The 23,919-nt window shown below is 46.1% G+C and overlaps 1 protein-coding gene across 2 annotated transcripts in view; it reads left to right on the forward strand.

The window, feature by feature from the left end:
* The window catches only part of LOC137421594 (uncharacterized), a 152,513-nt gene that overhangs the window by 96,319 nt on the left and 32,275 nt on the right, over nucleotides 1-23,919 (forward strand). For both annotated transcript variants that reach the window (XM_068107802.2, XM_068107803.2), the window contains 3 exons: nucleotides 1,115-1,276; nucleotides 13,280-13,477; nucleotides 13,630-13,707. In XM_068107802.2, the coding sequence (XP_067963903.1) occupies nucleotides 1,115-1,276; nucleotides 13,280-13,477; nucleotides 13,630-13,707 (438 nt within the window). The remainder of the gene's footprint in view (nucleotides 1-1,114; nucleotides 1,277-13,279; nucleotides 13,478-13,629; nucleotides 13,708-23,919) is intronic.

Raw genomic sequence — 23,919 nt, forward strand, 5'->3', positions numbered from 1 at the left:
GGACGGATTCAGACGAAATTTGGCAGAGATGCAGCGTATTTGACGAGGACGAAATTATTAGATTTTGGTGAAGATCTGGATTCGGATCCGGCTACTAGAATGTTTTTGTGATTCTTCACCATTGGGAGATCAGGCGAAAACGATACATAGCAGGACATCTCAAAAAATTATTGATGGATTTGGACGAAACTTGTTGGACCGGTTGTGTGTGTGACAAGGAAGAATCGATTCAATTTTGGTGAAGATCCAGATCCGGCTCGTATAATTTTTTTAAATGATTCTTCACCATTGAGTGATATGGCCAACCAGGCGGTTGTATACTCACTACTGAGTGCCGTTCTAGTTTTCAAATGCTTCTCTTCATATTATGTTCAAGGGACTGCGTGTTGTGAGAGTATTTTCTTTTTTTTGTGTTTACGTGGTGCATGTTTTATCCACCATGATGCCCTGCCATTTGTTATTAGTCCGTGGGCTGAGTAGGGTTTACATGCACCCCCCCCCACAACTTAACTTCCCGGGTATGTCCATGTACCCCCCACCCTAGGGGTTAGGAAAAACCATGTTAACAGAAAAAAAACTCATTCCCTCATAGTTTGACCTCTGGTGACCTCATTAGTGACCTCATTTGCATATAACACATATCATTGTAAAGAGTGTCCCAGAACAAACATTTTGAGGGGTCATATGCAACCATAGGATGACTAGGTAAAAAGTTATGGCCATTTGAATTTCGCCTACCCCTAATTTTCGGAAATCACTGACACAGGGGGGGTAACATCAAAATATGCGTGGGAGGTACCTTGGGAATGAGTTTTTTTTCTGTTAACATAGTTTTTCCTAACCCCTAGGGTGGGGGGTACATGGACATACCCGGGAAGTTAAGTTGTGGGGGGGGGGGGGGTGCATGTAAACCCTACTCAGCCCACGGACTATATGTGAAGTGTTCAACAAGATGGTGGTATGTGTTGTGACTGTACAATAGCTGAAGTATGAAACAGATGCCTGAAACGTGGCACTTGAACACATTGGCTGTGTTAGGTAAGAACACTGCAGTGTGATTTGTTTTGATGTACTATGTATTGGTGTAACCTACCTATTTGTTTTAACAAAACAGGAACTGCAGCTGGCAGTAGATCGTGCTGGTGCTGGTCTCCAAGATGTTTCGAGCCAGCAGCAGCAATGGCGACAGCGTTTGGCTGACTTAGAACAACAGCGTGCTAAGCTTCACGCCATGCTCACACACGCACATTCACAAGCGCGTGAGGAGCAGGCGGCTGTGAGTATTGTTCATTTTTGGACTAACATAAATAATTAAGTCTCCTCCAACACTATAGGATAGAGGGAGACTTATAGCTGTTGTAGATGTTAATACTACCCCTGCACTTCTCCCCTCCCCTCCCCCCCCCCCCCTCCCAGAGTTTCTTAGACCATAGGTGTACTAACTAAACGACCATCAAGTTGATTTTACTTCTTCCTGCATTACTAATTACCTAAACTTCCGAGCTGTATTTCAGAGCCGGTTGGGGCTTTCAAAATGGAATTTTGCATCAATAATGTGAATAGAAGATATGTGGGGGTGACATATTTTTTTGACCTTGACCTAATTTTAAGGTCATGACCTAATTATATGCATTTTAACCTTTTTCACCATAACTTGACTGGTTTGTCTGATCAGAACGAAATTGCCCTCCTTAGATAGCCTGGAGGAAGATGCATTTATGCTTAATTTACATAATACCCCTCCGGGTTAAAGGCCAAGATCAAATGGGGGTCTGAAAAAAAAGGCGTCTTTTGCCAATGTGGAATCTCAAAGACTGCTTGGCCTTCCACGATGTTCTTGCATCATAATAGTGTACCTGCACGGAAGTTGCGCACCATATATTTGATTAGTGTCCTTTTGTGTTTAACCTTTTGCGCACCTCCCCATAACCTTTTTCACCATAACTTGACTGGTTTGTCTGATCAGAACGAAATTGCCCTCCTTAGATAGCCTGGAGAAAGATGCATTTATGCTTAATTTCAAGTGTTTTGTGTTTAACCTTTTGCGCACCTCCCCATAACCTTTTTCACCATAACTTGACTGGTTTGTCTGATCAGAACGAAATTGCCCTCCTTAGATAGCCTGGAGAAAGATGCATTTATGCTTAATTTACATAATACCCCTCCGGGTTAAAGGCCAAGATCAAATGGGGGTCTGAAAAAAAAGGCGTCTTTTGCCAATGTGGAATCTCAAAGACTGTGTGTCCTTTTGTGTTTAACCTTTTGTGCACCTCCCCATAACCTTTTTCACCATAACTTGACTGGTTTGTCTGATCAGAACGAAATTGCCCTCCTTAGATAGCCTGAAGAAAGATGCATTTATGCTTAATTTACATAATACCCCTCCGGGTTAAAGGCCAAGATCAAATGGGGGTCTGAAAAAAAAGGCGTCTTTTGCCAATGTGGAATCTCAAAGACTGCTTGGCCTTCCATGATGTTCTTGCATCATAATAGTGTACCTGCACGGAAGTTGCGCACCATATATTTGATTAGTGTCCTTGATATACTTTTTTCTGATTTTGGCATAATTAACAAAAAAACACCTTTTTGATCATAACCTGAATAATTTTCCTCCGATTTTCATGATGTTGAGTTTTATGGATGAATTGCAGATGGGGACACATTTTCTTAATTTAAACTCTATCCTTAAATGTTGAAAGTCAAGGTTATATGGTGGTCTGCAAAATATTGCCATTATTGGATTGCAGGCAAAGGGTAAGTCACGGACGATCACCATGGGTAAGCAGATAAGTATATAATATATATTATATATTGTTACGGACCGCGGATAAGATGTTGTTTTGCCGAGCGGATGGCACCGCGGCCGAACAGTTACCCCGACTAACCCGATTCCTGGACGTTGGCCGAAATCGCGCCACAGGTATTCAATTTGGAAACCTCTAAAGCGACCGAATGTAAAGAGGAAGAAGAAGAAGACATACAGAAGAGTAACAGGATTTATTATTTACACACACTAAGCAAAAGGAGCAGTCAAGGTTATATACAGGGAAAATGGAAAAAGCAGGTGACACAGTGCAAATATTAACTTATACAAGCTTAATTAATACCCAGGAACAAGACACACAGAACAAACTCACGTACACAAAAGGATGGAAAGGCAGGGATGGTTTGGGACGGCAGAAGAGGGTCCAGGCAGATGGTAGGCGTCGAGGTCCGGCTCCAAGCGCGCGCTCCGATCCACGCTTTTGGGGTCGAGGCGAAAACCCGGCAAACGCAGCCTCGCGTCTCACCGACCGGCGATAGGGCCTAGAGGGTGTCGGCCTATTGCCGCAATACAGGCACCCCCTCACGTCTCTCTCTCTCAGTCTTGCTAGATCACGCCTCTCGTTCGTGCCTTCTCACCGACCTTGTACCTACTTTGTTCAACTCTCATGAACCTTCAAGCAACTCCCTTCACAGAACTGCTCGTGGGGCTCCCTCACTCATCTCACTCTTGCGCGATCTTCGCACGCATCTATCATCCTCAAGCGCGGGTGTGACACGCCCTCGTCGGTTTCGGTACCGCCCCCCCCCCCCCCCCCGTGCTCTGTGACCTTATATGGCAATGCCACGGGCTTGCCTCCTTATTTGGACATGGCGCCGAACGGCGCGCCCCTCGTGGCGAGCTACGGGCTTGTTCCCTTATTTGGGCATGGGGCTGAACAGCCCCGCCCCTCGTGGCGCACCCTGGGCTTGCCTCTTCCCGGCGACCCCGCCCCTCCTGTTCAAACAGAGCACGGAGCACGTATTCACTATTTGCAGCGAAATGAGAGGGCGCGCACCCCACGCTTGTGAAGCTGCTTTACCCAGAGAGGGAGTTTGGGCTGGGAAATGTAATTATTGAAGGGGAGCTATTCTTATTTGATTCGGTGCAATGGAGTGTCAATTAATGGCCAACAGAGCCTTAAACTCACATAGAATAAAGAGATAACTACTTAGAAGGGCTTAAGATTGGCTAGGTGTATGCGATGAATTAATTAAGGGGACGACCTTTGACCTTTACAATTATGGAGGTATTTACAACGATCATGACATTTACAAAGGGTGATCTTTACAACAATTACAAATCCACAACACTGCACCCTCCTCCTCTTAGGCACGTCCCGGGCCTCTTACCTTAACTTTTAGTGTGGCACGTAGGTGTAGTTCCCTCTACATTTAACCTGACCCTGAGTGCGACAGTTTTAAAACATAAATATGTCCCGCTGCTCCATTGCACCCTACCTAACAGACTCACGCCCACAGCTAACCGAATTGCGGAATGGTCTTCAAACTATACATTGACGGTGGGGAGCATTATTTACAATGACGTTACTTTATTTACAAAACTAACCCAGGACCTGTGATTGTTCTTTTGGGGGGGAGAGACAGTCTGCTCTGCATCAATGCACCATGAAAGCACCGATAAACGCACCAAAACACCCTCAAGCACCAATGAGCACAGTCATCTCAGTTCATAAAAATAAAACCAACAAACCCTTGGTGGTGTCTTGCTCTTCGGCTCCCTCTGCTGGCTATTGCTATCTTCCTGGTGTTGTCATCTTCCTTTGCTGGCGGCCTAATTGCAATAAAACTTGCACAAAACGTGTCCATTTTTATTTTATTTATGGCCCACAGGGCCGACAAGTGTGGTTCACCTGTGGAGCATCGGTGCCCTGTGATCAAGGTCCGCCAGCAAGATTTCGGGCCTTCATGGCCGGTTCCAGCAGAGGGGCCATGCCCCAACCCATGGGGTCCATAAGTGGTGCTCAGCCACAGATGTGTGGTCCATAATGTGGTGCATCGATGCAGACAGCTGGTTCTGGGAGTTCCGGGCGCACAATGGCGGACTCACGCACGCTCCCCTCGGCGCCCAGTGGCGCACAGGTCCTCATGTGGGAGACAAAAGAGGGAAAAGACAGATGAGCGAGGGGCAAGGTCACAAGGGTACACATCAATAAGGCAATGCAAGGCGAAGTGCGTACGGAGAGCGAAGTGAGAAAGCTCGTCCCTACCGTACGTCACCCCCCCTGTCACCTACTCTACCCTTGCCCTTACCCCATATTTACAAAATCTACACATTTACAAATTCGTCACTACTGTCACGTCTTCCCCATATTTCTTCTATTCCAAATTCGTCACCACAATCCCTCTAGCCAAAATTTGCCATCACCCAATTCATCATCAATCCTCATAAGGAGGAAGAGATGGAACAACAAAGCACAATGTCACACCCACGTCATGATGCGTCTCTCATTCCAAACATTTGCATCAAAAATAATAAAACAACCTAGCATGGTGTGGAGGTACGTCATCTCAGGTGAGTGGATGCAGATGGTGCGAGGAGACTTCAATCCTAACTATCCTCTAAATGACTTTAACACACTTTACACTACCCGGGGTCTTTCCCTGCAAAACCATTGGCAATCTTACTCTATGTGGTTTTAAAAACCAATTCCCATTGACCAAACTGTGGTGCTTCTCAATTTGGGGTCCCACTCCCCCGATTCATCTCCCTGTGCCCTTGCACAATTTCTGGGCTGGGTCGTGCAGCTCTCCCAGCAGGTCTACCCACCTGCACACCTCCACCACTGTAGTTTCCTCCGAGCTTACCTGCTCCTTACCTAACCTATCTAACTGGGGAAGGCCCCTCCTGGCTCTGTCACCCCTCGGTGCCCTCTGGCACTGGGCTACCCGTGTCCGTCCTCCGGATCCTCGGGTCTCATCCACAACAACACTACCGGCTCCCAGAGCCCACCTGCAGCCTCACCTGGCCGACATCCTCACAGTGGTGGAGTGCCCAAACCAACTACACACACTAACAGGCTACACGCCCAGCCATTTCCACAACACTAATGCACCCATCCAAATACCATTCTTTCACCCGCACCACAGATGCCAATATCCAACCACAATTTACCTATACCCTCTACCTAACACTTACACTACCCTCCCCGGGTATTCGTGATGGGGGTCCATCCTTCCCCCATTCACACCTTCGCACCATCCACTCCACTCCATAGTTTCCACCATACTCACTCCACGACCATCCATTCCAATACTCCATATATTCCACACTCCACGTATTCCACACTCCATGTATTTCACACAACCATTCTCCATACACCTGTTGTTGCACACCTGTGCAATCACACCTGGTGCCACCTGCACCCTCCTTCCTTCCTGGACCATTTGGTCAACACAACACACATCACCACCACTCTCTCATACACTGCTCCATCCACCTGTCCAGTTGCACACCTGTGCAATCACACCTTTTAACCATACACATGGCATCATCTAATCTACCTGTTGCCCTGCTAACTTAGTGCTCCCCGTCTTCCCTTTAAACTAAGCACATACCACGTCATTATCATCCACACTAATCTACCTGCGTCCCCACTACAGGTATCATTGTCACTACCTAATCTTAACGTTACCTATTGTCATCTTCTCTAGATCCCTATCATTATATCCTAACCCTCCCGGGCTAGTTTTCACTGCCATAAACCCCATAAAACTAGTGCTCCTTTGCCCCCGCTGTGAGAGATGGCAGAGTTGCCATCCCACCACATCGGGCATCTTCCACTACCAATTTTGCACACCAAATTCCAGCCAATCAAAAATTTGCCAATCACTACCAATCCTCTGCCAATCATCACTCTGCCAATCCTTTGCCAATCATCAAATTTTGTTTTTCTAATTTCGGGGCAAAAACACTATCCATCATCACCACACGTCCACTCACTTGAGCCTCTCGGTGCGCCAATTCACTTCTACAGCCCGGCTTCACACGGCCGAGCAATGAATGCGGGTTGCTTGGTGCCGGCGGTTGGATACGTCCGGCATTCGGTGCAGGGAAGGACGCTTACCCGGGCCGAGATCCCACGCACCAGCTCGGCACGGAGCCGTCCAATGGCCCGATCTCGACCTGCCGGAACGCCTCAACAGAAAGGGGTCGCCATGACGACCCTTCCTATCGGGCTGCCCGCTCCGCCTAGTGGAGCACGGACGCGGCCGTTCAAAACGCGGCCCGGCGTGGATCTCGCACGGCGGTTCCTTCGAAACCGCCGTGGTTCGGATCCCCGCTGGTCCTCGCGGCACGCGAAGCCCGGCACACACCGAGGGCCCGCTTCGGCTAAACGTCGTTCTAACCGCTAACCCGGTTAGCGTCGATGCTCCATTCGCATGCTTACACCCCGCAGCCCGTTCCTTGCTCACACATCCAGCCGTCTCCATGCTCTTGGTCATTGCACCTTCCCTGATACACCCAGGTACACTCATTCCGCTTACAGACTTTGTCACACACCTGACCACCGCACACCTTTGCACACACTCGTCGTTCGCACACCTCACCAACACACCTCTTAGCGCCCCCTCATCGGTCACCTCCTCTGTGACAACCACAGGTGTGCTCTCACTTGCACACCCAACCACATGCCTCACTACCAATTCCAGTGTGCATTCCCACACACGCTCTACCATTCCAGGTGTGCATCCTTCCATTCCAGGTGTACATCCTCTCTCACCTGCCACAACCAACTCACGCTCCATGTCACTCTCACTACTCTCACCTCCAAACTCGGTCGCGCACTCACCCTTACTCTCGACAGCGTACTCTGTACTCATGCACCCGTCCGTTACACACCTTTCCCGCGCATTCTCTTGCGCACACTCTCCCATTACTCCCTCCGTAACACTCACCACAGGCGTACATGCATCCGTTACATCCTCTGTAACACTCCCCATCCCGCGCTTCCATGTGCCCCCTCGCACACGCGCTACGACCAACTCACTCTCGACAGCACACTCACTCCTCGGCGTGCACTTTTTCCTCACACACCCCAGAGTCGGACATTCTCGCACACCTCCTCCTTCGCACTCCGTACCTGTCGCACACTTCACCAACGGCCTCTCACGAACACCCGGATCCAAAGCAACCCCCAAGCCGACTGAAGCTCCCCTCACATCATATACATTTCCACGTATATCGCCACTCACCTTGGCACCTCGTCTCCACACCTCCTTCGCCACCTGCAAACTCTTTATTTGGTTAGCGAGCACACCATCACGATTTGAGCACCGATCTTGTACATATTCCATCACCTCCTCCTTTATTTCTCTCTTAGTTTCTGTCCGTCTCTTCTTAATTTCACTCACCCCCTCTTCCACCTTCTCTAACTTTTGCTTCACCTCTTTTATTTCCCGGTGCGTCTCCTCAATTTCGTCCTCTAAGGCTACCTTGACCGTTTCTATGTGCGTCCTCACCTCCCGGTCCTTCGTCTCCATTACTTCTGTCACCTCGTCCAACCTCGTTGTCAGTCCCTCACGTACCCTCTGACATTCCCTCTTCGTCGCTGTCAAGTTGTCTTTTAGTTATTTTTGTGTCGCCTTTAACCCTCCTAGTACCGCAGTATTCTTTTGTACCTGCTCCACTAACTCCGTCTGTCCCACTGTCAGCTGTTCCACCTCCTGCGTCAAGTCCTCTATGCCCCCATGTAACTTTGCCGTATTATCCCTCACCTCTTTCTCCATACGCTTCTCACCTCGCTTTACCTCCTCGCGTACCCCCGAGACCTCCTCGCTTACACCTCGTCGTATCTCCTCCTTCATCTCCTCCATCTCTTTTGTAGATGCCACTCTCATCTGTCCCAATTCATCCCTCTGAGCATCCAATTTGGTTTCTACCCCGATTTTCACCTCCTCTATCTGCTCTCCCATTTGTTTAATTTCTCGGGCGGATTGCTCCCCTATTTCCCGCAATTGTTTTCCATCTTGTTTTCTAACCCCTCTAACCCATTTTTCACCCCCTCTATCTGATTCTGGGCAGCCATTCTATTTTCCACCCCCGTTAACCCATGTTTCACCCCTTCTATCTGATTCTCCTGGGCAGCCATTCTATTTTCCACCCCCGTTAACCCATTTTTCACCTCTTTTATCCCGTTGTCTAACCCCTCAAATTTATTGTCTAACCGTTCACCGGTACCCCTCACTTCGTCCCTCATTGCCCCCATTTGGCCCCCCAATCGCTCACTATCAGCCCTCATTCCCACAAGTTGGTTTCCCATTCCTACAATTTGGTTTCCCAAGTCATTCCTCAGGTCTTCACTTGTCTGGACCATGAGCGCCCTTATTTGTATCATAAAGAGGTCCAAATTCACCGGTGCTGCGGGCGCGGCTGCCCCAACCACGTGCGAGCCGCCATTTTGTGCCTCTACAACCACGTGCGCGAGGACGCCATTTTGCGCGCCTGACACCTCCTCAACCACCTCCTCCTTGCTCTCCTCCATTTCTTCCCTCTGATCCTGGGTTACCCCTAACCCCTCTTCTAGTTCCCCCATCGGCATCCGATCGCCTTGACTAGCCATGGCGCGATTCAATTTGGGATTTTAAAAACGAAATCTTGGCCGCTCCAAATTTTGACCAAATTTTTTTTTTTAGATGTTTTAAAAATTTGGTTCGGGCCTCGTATCTCACTCCCTTGGAGGCGTGGGTTCGAATCCCACTCCTGACACCAATTGTTACGGAGCGCGGATAAGATGTTGTTTTGCCGAGCGGATGGCACCGCGACCGAACAGTTACCCCGACTAACCCGATTCCTGGACGTTGGCCGAAATCGCGCCACAGGTATTCAATTTGGAAACCTCTAAAGCGACCGAATGTAAAGAGGAAGAAGAAGAAGACGTACAGAAGAGTAACAGGATTTATTATTTACACACACTAAGCAAAAGGAGCAGTCAAGGTTATATACAGGGAAAATGGAAAAAGCAGGTGACACAGTGCAAATATTAACTTATACAAGCTTAATTAATACCCAGGGACAAGACACACAGAACAAACTCACGTACACAAAAGGATGGAAAGGCAGGGATGGTTTGGGACGGCAGCGGAGGGTCCAGGCAGATGGTAGGCGTCGAGGTCCGGCTCCAAGCGCGCGCTCCGATCCACGCTTTTGGGGTCGAGGCGAAAACCCGGCAAACGCAGCCTCGCATCTCACCGACCGGCGATAGGGCCTAGAGGGTGTCGGCCTATTGCCGCAATACAGGCACCCCCTCACGTCTCTCTCTCTCAGTCTTGCTAGATCACGCCTCTCGTTCGTGCCTTCTCACCAACCTTGTACCTACTTTGTTCAACTCTCATGAACCTTCAAGCAACTCCCTTCACAGAACTGCTCGTGGGGCTGCCTCACTCATCTCTCTCTCAGTCTTGCTAGATCACGCCTCTCATTCGTGCCTTATCATCGACCTTGTACCTACTTTGTTCAACTCTCATGAACCTTCAAGCAACTCCCTTCACAGAACTGCTCATGGGGCTCCCTCACTTCATCTCACTCGTGCGCGATCTTCGCACGCATCTATCATCCTCAAGCGCGGGTGTGACACGCCCTCGTCGGTTTCGGTACCGCCCCCCCCCCCCCCCCCCGTGCTCTGTGACCTTATATGGCAATGCCACGGGCTTGCCTCCTTATTTGGACATGGCACCGAACGGCGCGCCCCTCGTGGCGAGCTACGGGCTTGTTCCCTTATTTGGGCATGGGCTGAACAGCCCCGCCCCTCGTGGCGCGCCCTGGGCTTGCCTCTTCCCGGCGACCCCGCCCCTCCTGTTCAAACAGAGCACGGAGCACGTATTCACTATTTGCAGCGAAATGAGAGGGCACGCACCCCACGCTTGTGAAGCTGCTTTACCCAGAGAGGGAGTTTGGGCTGGGAAATGTAATTATTGAAGGGGAGCTATTCTTATTTGATTCGGTGCAATGGAGTGTCAATTAATGGCCAACAGAGCCTTAAACTCACATAGAATAAAGAGATAACTACTTAGAAGGGCTTAAGATTGGCTAGGTGTATGCGATGAATTAATTAAGGGGACGACCTTTGACCTTTACAATTATGGAGGTATTTACAACGATCATGACATTTACAAAGGGTGATCTTTACAACAATTACAAATCCACAACAATATATATAATATATATATATATATATATATATATATATATATATATATATATATATATATATATATATATATATATATATATATATATACAGTGAAACCTTGACTTACGAGTGCACCAACTTACGAGTTTTCCGAGATACGAGCCGTCGCTCGGGCGGTTTATTGCTTTGAGATGCGAGCCGAGATCTGAGTTACGAGCTTACGCCACCCCGCCACCAGGTGGATTCCGGTCACGTGGTTATCTTGCCGTGCAAGCATCTCTGCCGTATATCGCTGCTGCTTTGTTTTCGCATTTTGGTTATTTTGGAGCTTACGCCACCCGCCACCAGGTGGGTTCCGGTCACGTGGTTATCTTGCCGTGCAAGCATCTCTGCCGTATATCGCTGCTGCTTTGTTTTCGCATTTTGGTTATTTTGGAGCTTACGCCACCCGCCACCAGGTGGGTTCCGGTCACGTGGTTATCTTGCCGTGCAAGCATCTCTGCCGTATATCGCTGCTGCTTTGTTTTCGCATGTTGGTTATTTTGGAAAATTTCTTAGTTTTAACCATGGGTCCTAAGAAATTGAGTGCCAAGGGCAGTACTGAGAAGAAGAAGAGGATGATGTGCTTGGATATAAAACACGCAATCGTCGAAAAACATGACATGAGCGAGGTGTGCGTGTTGTCGACTTGGCGAGGCAGTACGATCGTAGTACTTCTACGATATGTACGATTTTGAAGCAGAAGGAGTCGATAAAGGCTATAACGCCAGCCAAGGGCGTTACGATTATTTCAAAGCTCCGGACCTCTATCCATGAAGAGATGGAGAATTTTCGAAACATTTTGAAAGGGAGGAAGAAACAAACCTCGTTGGACAGGTTTTTATTGAAACGCCCTGCAAGTGAAAGCGAGGAAAGTGTGGCGAAAAGGGTAAAAGTTATCTCCTCCACCTCCGCCAGCATCTTCGTCTGATCTTCAAGGTAAATACACTGTAGCGCGATGCTGCGCGCGCTAATGCTTACGCAAGGAGCAAGCGGACAACGCGGTTCATACAAGAGTCTTTATTCAAACTGCAGCACTAAGCTGCTCAAGGCTGCGCGCCCCGTCTATATCCTGAGGCCACGCCTCTCTCCCCGGCGTGGCCCACCCCCCCACTTGGTGTGCGGGGTGATGTCACCACGTCAGTGCTTTCGTGTCCGCCACAACACTTAATAAAACCAGTTTATTTCTTTACATTGAAGGAGTCTGGACTCCAGCAGAATACGGATAAAAGGCTGGCAAGGCACAAACTCGTCCGAGAAGATGTTTATTCGTAAAACCAACTCGGGGAACACTAAAAAGCCCGTTTATCGGGCTGCCTTATAAAGCAAAACCAAAAACCCAAACCGAAACCGAAAGCCACGCCTCTCAAGCGAGGCGTGCTTCGTGGTCACGTGATCCACAGGTGTAGCTCATTATACCGCACGCGCGGGACGCTTTGGCGGTCACGTGACCAGCCACTCTGGCGCCGGGGATCCCCGCCGGTGACGTCACCGGCTGGAGCAAGGAGATTCTGATGCCGGTCTTGCTTGGGGGACCCATGGGTCGCTACAACATTCTCTTTTATTATGAACAGTATATACGAGGTCGTGCTTGTTTATACATTATTTGTTATTTATAAAGTACATTTTTCTTATTTAAAAAACACGTAACAAAAAAAATTGGTGTGGTTTTTTTGGGGGCTGGAACGGATTAATAGCATTTCAATGCCTTTTAATGGGGAAATTTAATTTGAGAAACGAGCAAATTGAGTTACGAGCTCGGTCACAGAACGAATTAAACTCGTAAGTCAAGGTTTCACTGTATATATATATATACTGTATATATATATATATATATATATATATATATATATATATATATATATATATATATATATATATATATATATATACATACATACACATAAGTCTGAGTTAAGTATCAAATTTATTAATTTGCATGTGATAGCAAAATAAATCGTTATAATATGAAACCAAAGGCACTTTCTAGAGATTTTCATGACCTCTTGAGGATATAGCACATTGAAGTATATCCGTAGGACATACTTTAATAAAATGAAAATTAAATCTGTCTTTACATACAGTGTATTGAATAAATCAGTGTGAAACACTTTTGGCTGGAGAATTGCCTCAACTCTATTGGGATTGATTCAATTAGGTTATGGATTATACTTGGGTCAATTTTTTCCAAACAGTTTAGTAATATTTTTGTCAGTAATATTTTTGATATCTCTCATCCAGTATTGTGCCAGATTATTCACACATGTTTAATTATTGTGCCTCAGATATCTTCGCTGCAGCTGCAGATCGCTACCCAGGAGTCAGCATTGCGTGGGCAAGAAGAGGAGCTTGTGCAGGAAAAAACGGAGCTTGTACACCTATCAAAAGAGGAGGCAGACCTGGAGCAGCGGCTTGAGGCTGGGCGACGTGAGCTGGCTGCTCTTGCAGGAACACTACAGAAGACACAGGGTGACATACATCAGGTGAATTAGTGAGTAAAAATGTAGTTGAGGATTCAGAGCATTGGTATTGGAATTTGCTGCAAAGATTTTTGGGCCCATTAAGCATAAGTCTGTGTTTTGTGGAAAAAGGATTCTCTGCATTACTTTTGAAGACTCATTTCCTGTTGCTGCAGGTACGAGCTTGCTTAGCACAGCAATCTGGCTCTGAACCATTGGACAAGGATAGTCAGTTAGATGGGAGTGTTTCTAAGGTATGGCTCACTGTTTGCTTTTACACTCTCAATGACTTTCTTTTCTGTGCCTACTAGGGTGGTTCTTAGCTACATAAAGCAAAAACAAAATTGAATTGTTTTACTCCTAACCTTTAATTTTTTTGGTATTGAGATAAAACTTCTGCATGTGGAATAATTTTTGAATACATCAAGTGTTAGCGGTTGCACAGTGACTCATGGTTGCCAGCCACTCATTGTTGCCCCATAAGCGTTGATTTCCTGCAATCGGGAAACCTCTTGCGATGTTCTGTCACAACTTGAAGCAGATACTGGGTTTGCTGTTCATCCCTTGTCAGGAGACTATTGCACTCTTCAATGAGAGCAACTGCATACACCAGAGTACAGCTGTACTGTATTCAATTAACTTAAAAACAACTTCAAAATGTGCAGTACATTGCAAGGTCACAGGTCAACTGTAATGGTCAAAATCACAAGTACAGCAGTGGAGAATAAATTAATCAACTCCAAACATTCATGCGAGCCAAATATGTGAAATTACAAACTCCGTGTGCAACCCCTAAATTTAGTCCACATGGCTTAAAATTTCACCACCAGTTTTTTCATACATACTTTAAAATTTTTAAATGTTAGGAGAGTGACTTTTCTAACTTTCATTTTGAAGAACCATCCTTGTGCTTTCGTATTCAAACAGTCTCTCTATAGAGGATGTTCAAAGTAACATCTCTTTCCTTCCTTTGTTACAGGTATATAGTTTTTCTCTGATCCTGATGAATTATGATTCATTGTTGTCACATATATTTTTTATTATTATTTTTCAGAGCTGTCAAATGCAACTTGTAACATGGAGTAAAAAATTGTCAGGTTTTCTGTTTGTGCAGCAACAATAATAGCAGCTACAGGAGAGCACATGACAGTACTAAAAACCTGGTGGTCATAGACATCACCAAAGACAAAATCGGTAGTAGATAAGCATGCTCTAAGTAGATCACATAAATCTTTGACATTAATGTGCCACCGGCTTGTTTCCAGCATTTATTTCTCTATTAGCTGCTGTCCGGCCACCTCACCCACCAAGACTGTGGGCACATTCGTGAAATAGAATGGCACTCGGTAGCATGCATATCTATGCCAGACTGAACAGTTAATGTTTTCTATCCCACTGATAGGCTGGATCTGCATGAGATCTGACCCAAAAATTGGCTAATTGTTCTTAGCTAAAGAAAATCCAATTGGCTTGCTCTTCTCAACTACCGAAATCATCCACCAAGTTTTGTCGGAACTCATCCACATAGTTTTTGGCCCTATCTCCCTATTGGGAAGAAACACTTTAAAAATTTTAGGATCTGGATCTAGATCCTCAACAAAATCGAATCAATTCATCCTTGTCACACACTCAACCTGTCCACCAAGTTTCGTCCAAATCCATCCACAACATTTTGAAATACCTTGCTATATACAGTTGCTGCCCCCATCTCTCAATGGTGAAGAATCACTTAAATATTGAAAAAGATCATATCCAGATCAACACCAAAATCTAATCAATTCGTCCTTGTCACACACTGAAGATGTACACCAAGTTTAGTCTGAATCCATCCATAACTTTTTCAGATATCGTTCTCACTAACAGACAATTGGGTGTAATCAGAACCTCTGTACACCTTTGGTGGTAGAGGTACCAAGGAGATTACATTTAAGGATACCATGATCTCATGCGGCTGGATTGTGGTGCGTTTCACTTGCTTCACAAACCTAGTGCCATTGTGTAATCCAGGCTCACTTTTTCCCATGACGTATTTTAAGTATTTTTTCCCATAATGTATTTTACTTATGATCGCAGTAATCTTAGACAGAGCAGTTGATGTTCAATTAATATAAAAATACAAGACACGAGTCGTAGTGGAACTCCTTTCTTGTGAATTTTCATGAATTCATATGCCCTGGGAGCAACGCTGTTGCTGCTCTATAAACGTTGATATTTAGCACTTGATTCTGTTCTTTTTATTTTTGCGAGTAGCGAGGTTAGCATGCGTTCTTATTTGGTTGGATTGATCAGTCATTTGAGACATATGTGAAGAATCAGCTCTTCGTTTGCAAAAGAAGTCCACAATAGCCTGGAATGGCGCAGCTTTATTAATAACCAACTTATACAGATCCGGAGGAGGCCAAGACATCTATAGCAAGAGCCAGTCTCATGCCACGTCAAGCCTTCCTGAAAACACATTGATTCCCAGTCCATTTATATAGGGACACGTTTTATCAGGAAATCTCCGAGGGAACAAACAACACTGGGAGAGGTTCCTCCCACCGTTATCATTCGGGGGAGTCAGCCCGTCCTTATCATTTGGACCAAATGTTTCTCTGGGCTCCGAGAAAACAGAAATGTAACTCACAATGAGGAGAGTGTATGCTTAGCCAAACAAACCCATATATTTTATGGGTTTGTGTACATGAGTAATCCAAAGCATGTTTATACAGAGTCATGCGTTGCTGAGATTAAAACAAAATATATATGGTTAACGATCATGTCATTCTACTAGCATTACGCTAAAACAAGCGCATGTGGGCGTGGTTTTACGACCAGCCTCGAAAAAAGCACACGTATACAGTTTGTTCAGCATGACCTCATTTTAAGCCTTTCCTCATCCAAAACTAAAACGAAGCAAAAACCCTTTATTTACTTTATGAAATAGCATTTTTAGACATCATATAAATCATAACACATTAGCACCCAACGTCTATAACTGAACTTTAGGCAATAACAAATCTACTACTTGACATTCCTTCCTCTTGTCTCGTCGAGACAAAGTATCTTAAGAGACAACGTGCCACATCGGGCTTTATTGAAAAATAATTGTGTAATGCGGGTATTGAAAAAATAATTGTGTAATGCGGGTATCTCCCAAGGGCATATCGTGCGCCCAAAGCGCCTCGCCCGTGCATTTGGCGAACGTGTCGTGTGGTGCGTGCTTGGAGCCTGAGGGCTCAAAACATGAAAGTTCATTAACGTTTCGGATCCACAACGAAGACGTCTGGTCCAGATGAGGTTCTGCTCCGCCAGAGGGTGCATCACTTCCCCTGCGGAACTGGCTCCCCCCACCCTTTGCAGACGCAGTCCTTGCAGATCTTCGAAGTTAATCAACGGTCATGCCCATGAGGTCCCTCACGTGTTGCTGTTCTGGGGAATACAAAATGTCGTCAGTATCTTGTGTCTCAATTTCCTGGTCAGGGTACAGAGCGTAAAAATCCGATTCACTTGAAGCATTTGAACTTAAAACATTTGGAGAAAAGAGAGGGACTTCCTTTATGTCAAAGTCTCCCTTGGGCGCCTGGTCGGCTTGCGGGTCTAGGATATCCACGTCGGGTCCCTCGACCGCCAGACCCAGTGTCGCAATCAGATCCATAGTTGGGTCAGAAGGGGGCGTGCAGCTGTCAGCTTGTAATACATAAGCAGCGTTAGCCAGTACACGCAAGGGGTTTATAGCACAAGTATCACAGTCATCACATACACCGTTACAGGCAGCAGCCAGTTCCCACATGGGATCCACACAAGTATCACAGTCGTCACAAAATTCAATACAATTTTCTGGAGCGCTGGTCGCAACTGCCTTGTTGAAGGACCCGTTCAGGTCGACGGCCTCTGTGGTCAGAGCCATAGTTGTTGTCGGCGGCTTCTTCACTTTCCATCCTGTAAAATACTTTCTCATATAGAGGAGGACTAGAGATTTCATTAGTGCCCCCCAAATTACTACCCCGATTATCACAGCCAGTGCGGTCAATAACCACTTCACTATGGTGCCCGTCCATCCCTGGAACCAGTCAGTGAGCCAGCTAAATGTATAAGAATTTTCGCGCGCGATCCGATCGATCCAATAGTATGTCATGAGCCGTAGCGGTGTCGTTTGCCACCTTTTCTAGGGCCAAAGCCAATTTATCTATCCGGAAACTATCCATGACTGTGCCCGCTCCTGGGAAGAAGAAACCAAACACCTTTTCCCATAGACTCCCGTGTAGTTTAGTGGTTCCATCTTCGTTCATGACTGACCTCTTATTACGCCTGTCCAAGGACTTTGGGTCTAGCTCATCCAGTATCTCAACGTCAGGAAGGACTGAACCCAGATAACATGTGCCCCCCCAATTATTTGGTAAATAGGGGTAAGCCTTGTCGCCGCATATAAACATTGTCCCATGGGGTGGGACCAGGTGGGTGGATAAGCACTGGAGTCCCTTTACCACCCCATTAATCCTACTAACCCCCCTAGAGAATGTTATAGCCGTTATGTTGTGGTTGCGTTTATCTTGCAGTACTATTCGTAATGTAATCCCCGAGCTCCCTTGTCCCAGCTTCCCGGGGAGAGTGTAGGCGCATTCTGATTCTCCCATACGCAAGTGGCCGGAACCCTGGAGGCAGACCTTCCCTTTCTGTGGTTTGACCCAGACGGGGGCAGGCCTCTCGGCCACATGGGCAATCATTGACGGGCGATAATTAAATTGTCGATTGCAACTCTTGCCGTTGTCAACCCCTTCTCTTTCCAGCGTGGTGACTAAACATGGGGAATCGATAGGTTGTGAGCAGAGGTCATTGAGGGACAGAGGTAGCACTATCATGTGTATTCCTGTGGTGCCTGCTTGGGGAAAGCGCATGCACGACCAGCAGTGTGTCCTATTTTGAATTGTTGCCACTTCCCTGGCCACTTTCCAATATGTGTTTTCACCCTTCTTTGGGGCCTTATTCTGGGGTTGTGGCGTGAGTATGTATTCGATGCATGGTATGTAGTTCTTTTCGCCACCGGCCGCGCCAGGGGTCCAGACGCTGCACCGGACCTGCATGGTCATGTCTTTCCCTAGGCGTGTGCGTGTTTGTAGCTTAAAATCAGGGGTTCCCCATTGGTATCCTGGTTGGGCCAAGGTCTTAATGCTAGCTTGCCCGTCTTCCCGGAACTCTCGTTGCTTTTGTAGTACCATGCCAACGCGTCCAGGCCCTGCCGACAGTGCTAGCCAATTTGTCTTCACCCAATTTGTGTGCAGGGCTTTCTGTTCGAAACATGGTAGTGATACTCTTTGTCCCCATGTTACGGTGAGGTGTCGGGTTTCGTTTTCGCATCTATTGGAATCGGAGTTTCCCCTAGCTGCTGTCGCTATCAATAGTATTGTACCTATGATTAGGCCCATCCTTACTGTGTTCTGGGGGTGTGGTGTCTGGTGCTTGTATGGCCAACTTACAGTGCGTGGCGTGGATCCACGAAGTCTTGCCCTTGCAAAAGACTGCCGTTGGTGTAGTCAGCAACACCTGGACTGGTCCCTTCCACCTTGGTTCCAAGGCGTTCTTGCAGGTGAAGTGCTCCACGAACACCTGGTCTTTTTTCCTCTGGTGGAACACCTGGTCCACAAGTCTCCTGGGAGCGCCTGGTCTACAGGTCTCCAATTTCCTAATCCACTTTTTTTCCAAGTGGATCCAATTTTATCCAATATTCAATTTTTAAATTCAATCCCATTTAATCCAGTCCAATTCAAATTAAATTCAATCCTTCTCTCAGCATCCCATTACCTGTTTCCAACATCAATAAAAATAAAATTATAAAATTAATAAAAAAATCAATCATCTCAACTCTCAAATCGAATCAAAAAATAAAAATAAACGAAAATTACTTCAGCGAGAGTTTCAACTAGAATTACCACAAACCAACCACCTTTAACCTCCATTAACACAAACACAAACCACCATTAACCTCGATTAATACAAACAAACCACCATTAACCTCCATGAACCTCCCCCTATTATTTATTTATTTTCACGAATAAACAAATAATAGAAATAACCTGGTCTACTTCCAATTTCAATTCTGGTCAGTTCTGGTGTCTGGTCACACACAATGTTTTCCTCACCCACTGTGATTCGCTCACAATAGATTCTCACTGTTATGTCTGAAATTAAGCTACCCTACTGGGTATTCGTGAAGGGGGTCCATCTTTCCCAACCCCTTCCTTCACACCAGCCACTTCACGTTGTCCACCATACTCACTGAATTGTCATCAATTCTGAAATTCGTCTCATGAAAACACATCCCAGAGTCTAGTGTAACAGCCAGACAAACACATAGACATGCTGAAGACCCCAGGGTACCCATCAAACTAGCTTGTCCCCAGATCAACAACACAGCGAAACATGTAAGTTTAATAAAATATTTTCACTTACTCATAACTAATACTCACTTAAAATAATGTAATATCCCAATCTTCACCCTTTATGCAAATCGAAGCACCCCGGACAACCCACAACCAATATCAACCACTGTAGCCGCCTTCCCCTCCAGGCAGCCACACACAGCCACATACATCTCCATCCACGTCACACAAGACAACAGCCAACCAGTGTGTCCACCACACAGAAACCTTTGGCAATGCAACAACCGAACACCCAGGCAACCAACAACAAAACCCAATCCATCTCCATGGCTCATCAAGCAGTTCCAACTTAATCCAGCTTCACATACCGATTTCCCCAAAAACTCGTGAAACTTCACCCCCATTTTGGAAAAACCCTGGACTAAACCCTGACACCCTAAATAACTTCAGACCCATCTCCAATCTACCCTTTCTGTCAAAAGTTTTGGAACGTGCTGTGGCCACTCAACTCAAACATCACCACTCTGCCAATAACCTGTATGAAACATCCCAATCCGGATTCTGCTCCAGCCACAGTACTGAAACTGCTCTCCTCAAAATCACCAGCGACCTTTTCTCTCCTCTGATGCCGGCAACCTCAACATTTTCATTCTCCTCACCTCAACGCCTCCTTTGACATCATCAATCACACCATCCTCCTCACCCTGTTTAGACCAGCTTGTGCCTATTAAACCCAAATCAGTTCACTCCCAAGCTTCACATGGACCACCTACTACTCTCAAATTATCCACTCTGGCTCCGGAATCCCAAAAGCACTCTTCTCTACAATAAACAAACTAAATAAACAAACTTTACAACGTGAACAAACTCCTCAGCTCCCTGGATACCACCACCTTGCTCCACACACCTGTTGGTGCACACCTGTGCACTCACACCTGGTGCCACCTGCACCCTCCTTCCTTCCTGGACCATTCATCCAAAGCAAAATTGACAGCATCTACAACAGCTTAATCACCACAATTCACTCCCCCTTAAGGTGTCCCCCAAGGTTCAGTTCTTGGCCCCCTCCTCTTCGTCCTGTACCTATCCCCCCTTGGTCACTTAATCCGTCATGCACCATAGCCAATGCACCATGGTCTCCAATTCCACTGCTTCACCGATGACATCCAGCTTTTTCATCTCCACCAAATCGTGCTCCACCACCACCCACTCTATCCTGACAAACTGCCTAACTGAAATAAAATTCTAGCTTCAGATCAGCTTCCTCGAACTTAACTACGCTAAATCTGAATTAATCTTCATTCCCCCCAACATCGATGGTTTCCCAGTATCCACATCCGGAATCTTGGCATCATCATTGACCAAAACCCTCTCCTTTGAAAAATACACTAAACAGATCATAAAGACCTTAAACCTTAATCATAAAAACTGAAAAATGCTTCGCCATGGAATAGTCCACCACTCATGTAAATAATCATAAGAGTTCTGCGAAACATCTCCATCTTTAAAACTTAGCCAACCAAATTTAAACCACATGTTTTCCCCCCAAAAAACAAGTCACATTCTTTGTATATTGCCAACATTGTTCATCGTTTAAGTATCATCCAGACCTAAATTTTTATAAACCATCAACTTGTAGATGCATTTATTTATATCCCATTAACCCAAGAACTCTCAATTGCTTGGTTATATTTTAGTAATGTCATATATCCATATTTCTTTTCCAAATTGTTCCTGATATACACATTAATCCCATCTGTCTTCGTTTCCAGATGAACTCAAATCAGGAAATCAACACAAATCCTTATTACCTCCAATCAATTCAAAATTAAATCAACAATTCAAAACCAGATCGGATCAGCGATCAGAAATCACTTTTCCAATCAACACATTCCAAGCAACAATTCATTCAAAGACCAAGCTTAAAAACACAACTCTCATCTTACTGTGACAAATAAGCAACCAACCTACTTCACACTAAAACAAATAACTTTTCATCACCCCTTTCTTCTCCACCGCCTCTTACACTTAAACAGATCATAATTACTCACTCATACACTGTTGCCCATCACCCAGTTGCCCCAGACCCAAACACAGGTTTGAAATCCCAGTAGGTTGTTCTTCAATCCCAACCATCATGTGATCCCAACATCTCTCCATTTATTTCGTTCCTCATGGGGTTGGTGTTTTATGGCCTTTACCTCTTACCCAATCACACTGCACATTATTCCCCGTCCTTGATGGATAATTTTACATCCAGATGGGCACAGCATCCCATTTTTGGCGACCCAGCCCTAAAACAAGCCCCTGGACTCCTTGCAGGCTGGACCAAAACCCCCGGACCTGCCTCCATGGAACATTTCTTGAGACCCCTGAATCGGGACATCAACGACAATTACAACGACAAACAGGACTCGATATTCTCTGTTCATTAATTACGTACATGATTTTGGTTTTACCCACAATATATGTCCCGATATTCTCTCCAGATTTAGGTTCTATATCCTGTCGTTAAAGCAACACCCTGTAGACTGACTCCGCCTGTCGTTCTTCCAAGGTTAGTGAATTACCTCTGACCTTTCCCTTGCATATCTCGAACAAAAGTCAACTAAACTTTAAAAGGTCAAACTTCGAATTGGTCAACCAGCGCTTTATTTTTCCGCAAATAATACAAGTCCGGCGTCATTCCCTGCAAGAACCACATCCAGACAGACAAATGACCCTTATTGAGGCTCTACATCGCAAAATGCTAGCTCCTACGAATCCAACAACCGTCACAATCCGTCCAGGAACTTCCGTACGAGGCGTGCTTCACAATGCAGCACCTCTCTACCTGGTGCACCTTTCGCACATCCCTCCTCGTTCGCACAACGCTTCATCAACACACCTCCTCGCGCCCACACCTTGGCACAAGCCACACCACATACCGACAGTTGAAACCTCAACCGTCCTCCTTCCTCGGATCAGCGTTCTGTTGAAAACGTGACATTTCTGTTCAAATTATTGAATTTCCAAATACTCTCCCTGCAGCGCCCGTGAGGCAGCTTGTCCCACATTATCTGCCCTCAGACCCATATGTGTTTTAATAACAACCTTACCAGCATACTAAATCTGTGTCCGCATCGATCAACACAAATGCATCGATGCATCTTCCAGCCGCCACTCCGCACTGTACCTTACTGTATGAACAAGACTTCCTGTTGGAACTTGACTCCGGAAATTAATTACTCTGTCTTGAAATCGTTTATTTTAGCCATCTTAAATAAATCCATCCATCTATCCATCTTATAAATCCATCTTAAATAACGTATTCGTCCTGTGACATTGCCTGGCATATATGTCGCAGCCGGCCACTATTCCGACATGGCTCATGACTCATGTCTAATTCTGACAAGAAGATGAAGGATGAAGGACATGACATGAAGAAGAAGATTCTGACAAGATACTGACATGTGAACGTCCGACATCCAGCAAAGTCGAAATGACCCACAATGCATTTGGGCACACACTTCCTCTGAGAGTGGGCGAGTTATCGCCGGCACTCTGAGCAACCTCATCGCACCCGACCCCAAAATGCACTATATGACACCAATTCCAAAGGTGAGCTGCCTCAGCGATACATCCCACACATACAATACACAATATCTGCCATTGAATGAACTCTTCAATTCAAGTAAAACACACATATTGATTCGATTTCTGCAACCATCTCCAAGAAACCGCTTCATATCAACAGTAGATCGACAAGGGCACTCCGGGTGCTTTCCTGACCCGATTTATATCAATTCGCTTCCCAAACACTCCCAAACAGATGAAAATCCGGACTCAGTTCAGGACCTCGCCTGTTCTCTCGGATAGACGTTAAAATGGACATTCCCGGCCTGAATTTCCCCCAAGTCGAGCAGATCGCTTACAAAGTTTCACACCGAAACCCTCTGCTTTGCACATGACACACAGACAAACACATTGGCCAGACACACACGTCAATTAACATCCCAATATACATTCATTCCTCATTCATGTTACGTCTCTCGTTCAAGGAAAAGGATTTTTTTGGGACGGGTTTGGACGGGGGGTGGGTTGAGGTGGAAAGGGGAGGCAGGGCGG

This window comes from Myxine glutinosa, chromosome 2, assembly GCF_964187855.1.
Source record: "Myxine glutinosa chromosome 2, kmMyxGlut1.1, whole genome shotgun sequence".
NCBI lineage: Eukaryota > Metazoa > Chordata > Myxini > Myxiniformes > Myxinidae > Myxine > Myxine glutinosa.